General features: G+C 40.0%; 1 protein-coding gene across 2 annotated transcripts; it reads right to left on the bottom strand.

The window, feature by feature from the left end:
* Window positions 1-229: 229 nt before the first annotated feature.
* On the bottom strand, window positions 230-9,904 carry DNTTIP2 (deoxynucleotidyltransferase terminal interacting protein 2). Of its 2 annotated transcripts, none has more exons than XM_044432285.1 (7): window positions 9,787-9,904; window positions 6,874-8,603; window positions 6,258-6,393; window positions 4,803-4,898; window positions 3,124-3,288; window positions 2,114-2,223; window positions 230-662 (listed from the first exon to the last, which is right to left on the bottom strand). In XM_044432285.1, exons 1-7 carry the CDS (start codon window positions 9,853-9,855, stop codon window positions 563-565), a joined length of 2,406 nt encoding a protein of 801 aa, XP_044288220.1. In that variant the 5' UTR covers window positions 9,856-9,904; the 3' UTR covers window positions 230-562. The 2 variants fall into 2 exon arrangements, with proteins under 2 accessions (XP_044288220.1, XP_044288221.1); XM_044432286.1 differs by lacking the exon at window positions 9,787-9,904 and adding an exon at window positions 9,070-9,514.
* Between the last annotated feature and the right edge of the window lie 864 nt (window positions 9,905-10,768).

Here is a 10,768-nt window from a genome sequence, read left to right as displayed (position 1 = left end):
TGACTTGATTCTTTGCTTTTTAAGCTGAAGAGAGCTGTGTGGACTGAAATCTTCTTTAGTGTATCTCTAATTTATGTTTCTAAATATTATTTTGAAGAAGAGTATAAATTAAGGTTGGCGTTCATGTTTGCAATGTATTTTTAATGCATAGTATTACATATTTTCCAGTGGACACCTTCACAATAACAAGTTTCTAAAATTCATAAATAAATAGTATAAACTCATCTGATTGTGAATTCTTAAAAAGTTTTTAATGAGCAAATGTACAGAGATTTTATACATTTCTATAAAAGCCAAATATAAAGATTGAGTTTTATGAGGTTTCTAATTTAAGTTAACCTATGTATTTTCAGAACTCTTCTTTTGCACATGATTACTTTTTTCCTCAGAAGTCTAATTCTATGGTCCCTACTGGATACTCTTTTTCAGTATGTCATTTTCACTTCCAAAATACTGTTTGGAAAACAATGCCTCTCTTGTCCTGTTGTTGCTGTCATGATACATTGCAGGCCAGTATTTGCACATAAATTAATTATGAAAATTAAGTCCATTCTTCTTTGTTTCAAACATTATTGCGAAATTTCTTCTTCTTCCGATTTTTCTTGCCTGCTGCAAGAGCTGCCTTTTCAGCAATGATGTCCTGGTATTTCCTTTTATTATATCTGAGCAAGAGAAAGTTTTATGATGCATGAATAGAGGTATACAAAAACAGAATCCAGACAAATCACCATGGCAAAAGAACTATTTTTACAGATTCAAAGAAAATCAATTTAAATAGTGGCAATGATTATTGGCCATGAGAAGTAAACCGAACCATCAGAAGTTATGTATTTGAGTACCAGCAAACAGGGAACAAGATTCAGGGAGTGCCCTTGCCTCATGCATCCTTGTGAATTTCCTGAAGGCATCTGGCGGGAACAGCATGCTGAACTAGATGGATCCTTATTACAATCCAATAATGTCATTGTTATTCATTAGGAAAAGAGTATCTAGACTGGTAGAATAAATAAACAGACTTTTGGTGCACTTGTTGAAAAGCTCTTGTGTATATAAATAGTTTTCTGTTCACCACTCAAAAATGCCTAAAAAAGGCAGGGAATGCTCTTATAGAAGACAGCATCATATAATTTTAAAAAAGAATATTCATTGACAGTCACATCACTATATATATGTCCCAACTGTTATATATGTCCCAACTATGCAAAAGCATAATGGTATCTCAACATGTTATCTCTCGCCACCCCAAGTACCACAGAAACAGAAGAAACAATACACTATCTAAACAGGTGAACCAGAAAACAGGAAGAGGCCTTATACTGAGTTGGACCAGTGGTCCAGGTAGTCCACAACTGTCAACAGTAACTGTAGTGACTTTCAAGCAAGAGTCCTTTCTGGGCTACCAGGAGATGCTCGAGACTGAACCAGGGACCTTCTGCAGACAAAGCAGGTGCTCTGCCAACTACACCTTTCCCTAATGGCTGCCACAATTCATACCACAAATAAACGAAGTATAACTGAATTCTTTATATCATTATTAAGTATAAATTAAGGAAAAGGAAAAAGTGCTCACTTTTTCCTACATCCGTAAACATGTACCTTATTCACTGTTTAATTTAAAAATTGCTCCAATAGTTTTCTATATAAACTATTTTTGAAAAGGGTTGCCAAATTACTAATGCACATCAAAACAACACTAAAAGGTGTGTCTCATAAGAGCAGGAGCAGATAAACACTTGTAAACCACATCAAACAGACAATCCTATGGGTGCTTAGAAAAATATCCTGCAATTCCACACATTCCCCTGCCAGCCACAGCGTTGTGCCTTAAAACATCTTAAGCGCACACACAATATTTAAAAGAAAGTCAGCCAACTACACTTCTCTAGGGAGACAGTTCCATAATCTGGATGCTGTAACAGGAAAGGCCTTGCCTTGCATCCTAACCAATTGTGCTTCTAAAAGAGCTGTGATGTATAGCAAGTTCCAGGAATTAAATACAGTGGGACGGATGAGATCATATGGATGGAAGGTGATGTTTCAGATGTTCCTAGTGACTTTTTTACATTGCCACAATGCTTGTATTATGTTTTCAAGTGAAATTAAATGTAAATACCTTCTGAACTCCGAATCTGCTAGAAGTTCTTCCACAATATTCTTCTTCCTTTCTTTCTTGGGAATTCGAGCATGATAAAAATCGACTGGAGAATCTACAACAGTTCCAACCTGAGAAAAGAACATTTAAGAAAAACTTGGTATTTGACAGGTTGTTTTTATAAAGTAGTTAGAATAACTTTACAGGATGAACAAGAAGCAGCAAAGTATACAATATAGTAATAGAAAACTGAGAGTGCCTATCCTGAGGAAGCCAAAACAGCTCCCGTCCCGGCACAAGATGGAGGGATCAGCCCATCTGGGGGACCCCAGGTTTTCCAAACAACCAGAATGAAAGCATTCTACACTACAACATTGTATTACAGGACCCTCCTCAATACTGTAACATTAGACAATTCCTATGTGTATTCAGCATAGTAAAGAAGTGATAAAATTGACAGGAAATATTTTAATAGAACACATGAAAACATAAGACAGTGTTAATCAGTTGTATTCAGCATTATCTTAGGTGGAAATTCCTAAGTCTAGATAGAATACCATAAAATATGCTAATGGTGTACTGCTATCAAGTCCGAATGCCTTCCCAATGTTTATGTGTACTCTGGACTGAAGCTGTCAATTAAAATGCAAAAAAGAAAGAAAGTTTTGAAAAAAGGTAGAACCATGCAGTTTCTTTTCCAAGCAGTAATCATGCAACATATAAACATCAGGAACATGCAGTTATGTTTCAGAGTCAATAGGCAGTAAAGATTTAAGCATTACAGGAAGCAAAAGAAATGCAATCATAAACATATTTTTATCATAAAGTTATACACCAGACTGCAAGTTCAGATCTTAGAAAATTCAAGCAGCCTTTCACAGTTAGAGAAACACAAATCTCATTTCCTAAAAAAGAAAATGAACATCAGTATACTTCAAATAATACTTAGGGATTACAAGAAAACTTCAATGGAGTAATAAAGGAGACAAACAAGAACATACACAGTTGTAAACAGTTTCTTGCCATTTTACCTGAAAATATTTGGGAAGACCTTCTCTATCGTTCTTTTTATAAAATCTTTTAGGATCTATGGCTGCCCTCATCTTCAAAGCCTTCAGGTCATTTTTTAATTCATCTGTCATTTCTGGAGCTTTCATACCAAACCAGCCATCTCCTGTGGTTTTCTCTCGCTCTGCCTGTATTGGAAGCAAAAAGATATTGTACCTCAAAACTTACCAACTTGTTATCAAAATGATTGCATTTTATGCAGTACAATGATGTCCTTGAGGGCTATAGGCAAGCTTTAAGAGCTGGCATTAAAATCTGGATAGACAATGAATGAATATCCTAACCCTTACAGCTTTATACCAAGATAGTTTTCAAAGACCTTAAAAATATTTTCATCATACCTAAATTCAATTCATTACATTATCATTATCATACACTGGTGTCTGTGGGAACCACTGTCTAACCCAGATATAGGAGCTGCTCCAGAAGCTTTTATAGCTGAAGAATGAGATCAAAATGCTTTAAATACATACATACATACATACATACAATAGAGATGTTCCTTCCAATGGTGGGAAAACCCTCTACTACAGACCAAAAATCAGACTCCAAATTTAGCTTTCAGACTTCATTTAGTGTTCCAGGTTGACAGATCTCACTTCAACATTACAATTTAGGACCAAATTTAGGCAGGACACCTAATGAAATCATATACAGGAAGTCCCCTACATACAAACGAGTTTGGTCCAAGAGCGCGTTTGTAAGTCCAATTTGTTAATAAGTCCAAATAAGTTAGCCTAGGTACCCAATCAACACAATCGGCTATATAGTCCTGTACTGTAATAGGCTCATAACGACACTGGAGGACTTCTGGAAGTTCTACTTCCAGGCATGTGGCAGTGCGGAAGTGCACCCATGCTGTTTGTCTGATGGGCTTTTCCTCATAATAGCATTACTGTCAGGTTGGTACAACCTGTGTTATGCTTTGCTGGACTCACTTCTCTCAATTATTACAATCAAGTATACAAAAGCACCTAAAATGAGTTTTTAGGTTAATTTTAGATTGTTTAACCCACACTTAATCTAAAGAGCTCACGTGTGCTGTCACAGAGCAACCTCCAAACAGGCTAATTAATCTGCAGTGGTGATTTGCAAACATGCCCTTTATGCCCAACACATGCAAGCACTCCTAAACATCCAGCCAACCGCTGCACCTTCCACCTCTCCTCTCCTAAATGTCCCCAAACACTCATCCTCCCTGTCAAGTGTCCAGCTTCCACATCTCCCTCCCAATCTTTCAGGTTTCTCCACACCCTCCTAAAGCCCCAGAGCTATGAGAAAATGTTTAGATCACTCAGTCTTGTGGTCATCACATGCAGCCACAAGAGCTAGACTGAAAGAGCACATGATGTATTCAAATTTTGCCAGCATTTTCTCAGGAGTTGAAATGTATTTTTAAGGAACAGACAGAATTACAAGTATCAGCCCTCTATGTATTTCATCTATCATATTTTATATCAAATTTTCTCAAAAAAACTCAAAACAACATGTAAGGCATCATCCTATTTTATATTCGATAACCCTGTGAGACAGATTAAGCTGAGAGTGTGAAGGTATACACATGTCTTACAAAAGGATTCTGAGAAATACCTAATCTTGTAGCATTAAGCATGACCCATTTGTTCAGTGGCACTTTACTTACCCTACGTTGTTTCTTTAATTGGTAGGCTGATTCTCTTAAGGGTGGAATACATTCTTTTTTTTCAAAATCTGCAGTTATAATACTCTTTTTCAAGAGCTATAAAGAGATAATTGATTAAAAATATTATAACTGCTATATAGTACTGTGCAAGAAAATGCATGAAAAGCATGCTGAGAGTTTGTTAGCAAGAAGTTACAATCCAAGTATGCAAAACTTCCAGAATAAGCTCAGGACGGCTATGCTGAGAATTTCAGCAGTGCATGAGGACTTCAATCAACAAATGAAAGTTAAGTTGGGAGGGGAGTGTCAAAGGAAAGTGCAGATATTGTGAACATTTTTCTTGGACAAAAGGTTCCGTTAACTCAACAGAGAGCTGTACAAGTACCTAACATGTCTTAGTAGCTGACTGTCTTGAAAAGTGTGAACTTGACTAAGAGACATGTTATGGAACCAATTACCTAGGGAGGTGGTGGGCTCTCCCATGAAAGGCATTCAAGATGCAGCTGGACAGCCATCTGAGGGGGATGGTTTAACTTGGTGTCCTGCACTGAACAGGGGGTTGGACCTGATGGCCTTCTGGCTCCTTCCATATCTACTATTCTATGATTCTGTAATATGGGACACAAAATGGGATCATACAGAAAAAATGATCCCATGGATACAGCTATAGCATATTTAGACTGTACCTCTCATAGCTTCAGAGGCTAAACAAAATTCCTTGTAGCTCAAATCCAACCAATAAGAAAGTGCTCATGAAAACTGTTGCTGTTTCATTTGTCACTTTTATTCTGAAGGTTTTCATTGCTGGTTTTAGATACTTCCATAATGCAGACTTCAAAGTTTGCCAGAATGGAAGCTTTCTTCTTCAATGAGCAAGAACCAATAAACCATTTTGAAACAAGCTGTGGGGTGCTATGCAGGTACTCAGTAGTACTCTAGTAATCCTGGAATAGTCCACTGCAAGTTCAGATGGCTCACAAACATATGCTCATCCAGACGGACTTTGCAATCTGTGTGTCTATAGTAGTGCTACAACCATCTGCGTTCACCATTTGCTATTCAGGTGACTGCTTGTTTCATCCTGATCACAAAGAGCACCATGAATATAATTACCTCCTGTTCTGGTGTGCTCAGATAGCAGCATAAATTGATCTTGATATGAAAGATGGGGCTAATTGCATGGATGGCAATTTAGATTTCTATAACATGTTCCAAACCATGGGTAGGAATATATATATTCAGGCAGGTTGAAACTAATGGCCAGAGCTTTGTTTGGGGTTTTCAGACACTTATAATCCAAATTAAGCAGTAGCTTTATGTAAAATTAATGAATATTGGCCAAACCTAAAATTTTGGTATTTCATCATAATTGTATTGCTTTCTAAATACTTGCTATATTTAGTATGACACATTTGCTTTTCTTATTCAGATTTCATAGCACTCTTGATAGTTTACCTCATCTTTTTTTTTCTCTTTTAGTGACACAACTCCATGAGACCTAGGCTTCTGCTTTCCTGCATCAAAGCTAATGTATAAGCCTCCAAGCTGCTTAACATCGAGACCAGGATCAATGCTGCTCGAAAGGGATAAGCTAGAAAGGAAAGAATAGATTACTCAAAGTTATCAATGCAGTATCAAATTAGCATGTTTGCCACCATATGTCAAAATTACGTCCCAGAGCTTTAACAGTTTTGTGTGCATGACCCTGCCAATGGAAAGCAAACATGCAAAGCAGCTCTTTAATCTCCCCATACCCAGTGTGAACAGCAACAGGTTTTAATGAAAATCCTTATCAACCAACCCGAGACAAGGAATTCTTAGAAAGCTGCCAAAATACACAAGGAAAGTCCCTTCTGCCAATGGCCTATCCCTAGTTAGCTATTCAAGGCCATTAATAAATTCTTGTTCCTAGCTTATAGCATCCAATCCCTGGAACAAATTCAAGAACTCACTTATGTTCAGACTAATGCCTTCCTTTCTGTTCATTTGCTCAGGCCTTGAAAGTAATAGGTAATTTTTGCTCCAAACATTTATAACATACATCAGAACTACTTTGAAGAAAAGAACTTACATTTTGTTATTTACATTCAACATATCTTCAGCCTCATCTATGAATGCCTCTTCATTGTCTTCCAGCTCTGAGGATTCCTCACTTTGTTCATCAGTCACGGCCTCTTCTTCCTCCTCTAAATAGTATGCTTTGCTGGGATCTAAGCCGGGAGTTTTATCAATGACAAATACCCCTCCATCCTGTGATTTGCCCACTGCTGATGCCCTTTGATTACTGGTATCAGTACGACTAGCAGTTGTTTCCATGGCATTCATTTCTTCCACATCACTATTTTCAGATTCGTCAGTCTCATCACTTGTAAGAAGCGACACAGTGGGGCATCTGTCATGCCTCATAGTTTTGGCTGCAGTGAAAGAGGATTTGGCCACTGGCTGCTCTGAGCTTCCATCACTGTTGATACTTGCAAGAGAAACTCTGTCATCTTCATCACTGCTGTCAATAGTTTGTGATGGGATAGTATTTTGTAAGTGACCTACTTCAGATGGCTCATCCACATCTATTATTTCTCCTATATGATGCAAAAAGCTTTGTCTTTGGGGTTTCAGATTTCTTTTGTTTTTACTAGGAGTTGTCTGTTTTGGGGACTCATTAGATTGATCAGACCTTCTGTGATCATATGGACATATGTCTGTACTCTTTATAGGTAACTGGATTTCCATTACGTTTGTGGATTCTGTTATGGCTTGATTACATATTTCCTCTGGGCTTTCTGCTACTTCATATACAGCAGCTAATATTTGTTGTGTATCTGATTCCCTTGCATCTTTATCCATTTCTGCCTTTAGTTCTACATTACCCACAGCTTCATAATTCTCTTTCTTCGGTGCCTCTTTCTTAGGTGACTTTTTGGCACATTCACTCATGACTTTTTCAGGACTACTTGAGGAAGTCCTTGTTAGCTCATTGCTGGTATCAGATCTGGAATGGCACTTAGTTTTACAAGAGCTCAGTTGCTCATTTACCTGATCCGATGATAGACTGGATGATTGCTCAGCATCTAAATGAGATTTTGTGGGTTGTTCAGAGTCAGAGATTACTATTGTCTGAGACCCAGCTGCATACTCAGGCGATTTTGCATCATCCACCACAACTTCACTTTTTCTTTCAGACTGTGATGATGTTTCTGCTTGCAATTTTAGCCGCATGCTCCTTGTCATTCGTTGAAACTTAACTGATGGTTCTAAGGAAATACCTGAGCACCAAGATTCTGCATCGGAGACCTCTTCAGTTTGAGCTTCACACACTGGTGATATATTGGTCCAGACTTGCTGCCTTCTAGCTGTTCTCAGAACACTTGGGGTTCTCACTCCTGAAACAGTGGATGAACATGATTCTGCTTCAGATATATCATCATCATCTTGGCATTTGCTTCTTTCATTTGGAAGAGCTTTCTTGCTTTGCCTGTTTTTCGCTGGTGTCTCTGGCTGACAAGGAACTACAATTTTCCGCCTTCTTGTTATTCTTATAAAAGGTGTTTGAAGACCAGACACAGAGGAGCAATTTGATTCTGCTTCAGAGACATCTCCATCAGCATGCAATTCACTGACTGAATCTGCTAGATACACAGTTTTACTCTTATTAGAAGTTTTTTGTTCCCCTGGAGGCTCTTCTATATCCAATTTTGTTTCAGATTTTTCCATTTTCTCGAGATCAGATTCAGAGATGACGTTTGCATGAGAATTCACTTTACTTCTTCTTATCCTCACAGGTGTACTGCCCTCCACTGAGGTCTGTTATGAGAAATGGCAAAAATGTAAGATAACATGCATAAATAACTGCTGCAGAGAAATGAAACGCACTGTAGCTTTTTAATCAACTAGCTATTGTAATCATGAGGCAAATTACCTCAATGTACATATTAATCTAATTATTTTCATTTTAGCTTATCTATAGACAGTTTACAATTGTGAGCACCATCAGCTTTTGGCACACTGCTAGTTTCTGGAAAAAATGTTTCTAGAAATTGGTACTGCAGGACATTGGACACTAAGTTTAATATCTTCTAATGAAAAACTCCCCCCCCCCCATTTAAAAGCTTCAGCTTTCACTTACCAGTTCATCACACTGGGACCTGTATTGGAAGCACACTGCACTGCAATTATTTCTTACAAGTGAAACACTTTAATAGATGAATCAATGACTAACTCAAAATAGTTTAATATACCATGGCTCCCTTTTAAAATTGTGATTACTTACATGTCTGAAGCTTTACCAACCATCACAAGCCACTAGTGAATAGCCAGAAAGTGATATTTCTGCTATTTCTGTCTGAGCAGTTTCAAAACATACAGCTTCACATATCTCACAAATAAGCCAATGAAACCGAATGAAGGATGAACCAGCTCTCACAGAGCAAGCCTAGCACCAGTGCTACCATGTTCAGCTTCAGTCAGGCTGAAGGCAGAGATTCAGACTGCAGAATATTTATCCATCGTATGGCGGTTTACAGGAAGTCAGCAGCCCGCCCCGTGCCTAGTCCTGTATCCATGGCAGCCTACCACTGCAGCCTTCTCCCAAAGCCAAGCCAAGCCACCTGACAGCAGTCCCAGATCCGTCGTCATCGGGACAGCTGCAGTGACGCAGGCTCACTACCGCAGCGGCGGCTTCAAGCCAAAGAGCCAGGAAGCTCTAAAGCAAAGCTCAGCACATTCACCGCGCCCCTCTTCGCTGGTCACAAGAGACCACGAAGGGCTATGGTCAACGTTAGCGCTACTTGGAGCAGACCCGCTGAAATAAAGGGGTCTCCCGTCCCATTCATTTCAACGGGTCCACTCTAAATAGTTAGAGCTGCTGCGGGCTCCCTGGAGCGGTCGGGAGAGTGGCTGAGAAGGGGCCCTGCCCTTCCGACCGGAGCGGGCGGTGACGGGCGGAGAGAGCCGCTCCAGCGGGTTCTCCATGGCCGCTGCCTCTCACCTCCGCTCTCGCCAGAGCATCGTTGTTCTCTGACTCGCTCCGCCGCGCGCCGCTCCTGGTGGCCACCATCTTCCCGATGTGGGCCGCATGCACCGGAAGCACTTTCTAATCACTTCCGGTTTCCGCGTCCTGCCTAAGCACTCCCTCCAAACCCTACCACCTCCTTCGATGGTTCCGTCCAGAGAAGCGGGGGCAGGCAAGTGAGACCCTTTCGGCGAGTTCCGACTACCACGCCCATGAACAGCAGGCAACAAAGCCAATAGTCGGGGATGGGTACTGTAGACTAGATCTCCCGGAGGGTGCCAGGTTCCTTACCAGTGGCCTAGGGCCACTCTACACCCACCCGCAAGCAGAGGTCTGCCGCTCGAGCAGAAGCTAAGCACGATGAAAGAGGCAGATGGCGAAGATGGCGGGACTGTTGCCATTTTAAAGGAAAGGAAATTATGTAAAGAAGGGGAACGGTTTTCGAAAACAAGGAGCGACCCGGTATGCCAGTTTCAAGAAGGGCAGGGCTTCCTGTCTGTGTGCCATGAGCGTCAAACTTGTTTGGACGAGAGATTCACCGCACTCTTCTACGCCTCGCCTTCTCCCTTTCTTCAGCGATCAACACGTTAATTTTTGAAGTGCTTGTTTTGAGGATTGGATTCCCGGAAGATCGCAGCCTCTCAGGAAGAAGGAAAACAGCATAACGGGTTTTTTTTTTTTTTTTTAAATCATAGCAGTTAACCGCAAGTGCTTTGGGCCCCCAACTGAGGTTTTACCTCACGTGAATAGCAGGAGTGATACAATAAAAGCAAAATACCAGTTTTCTCTGTCTCTCTCCCCCCCCCCCCCCCCCCTCCTTTCTTTCCTTTTTTTTTTGGACATGGTTGTAAAAGAAGTTCTGGCCTGCAGCTGCTGTTTTGTTTTCTTTGGGTTTTAGAAGCTTTCTTGGAAATAACGATAACTTCAGCCTCAGTTTTCAATGTTTTCATTACAGCAT

The sequence above is a fragment of the Varanus komodoensis genome, unplaced genomic scaffold (assembly GCF_004798865.1).
Source record: "Varanus komodoensis strain SLA01 unplaced genomic scaffold, ASM479886v1 scaffold24, whole genome shotgun sequence".
Classification (NCBI taxonomy): Eukaryota; Metazoa; Chordata; class Lepidosauria; order Squamata; family Varanidae; genus Varanus; species Varanus komodoensis.
Note: the sequence above shows the minus strand (reverse complement) of the source record. Positions and strands in the feature narration are given on the sequence as shown.

Coding starts and splice junctions, on each gene's coding strand:
- DNTTIP2 (XM_044432285.1), bottom strand. CDS start 9,855: ATGGTGGCCACCAGGAGCGGCGCGCGGCGGAGCGAGTCAGAGAACAAC. Junction 6,394..6,873: donor TTGAATGTAAATAACAAAAT/GTAAGTTCTTTT, acceptor TTTCCTTTCTAG/CTTATCCCTTTCGAGCAGCA. Junction 2,224..3,123: donor GTCTTCCCAAATATTTTCAG/GTAAAATGGCAA, acceptor TTCTTTTCTCAG/GTTGGAACTGTTGTAGATTC.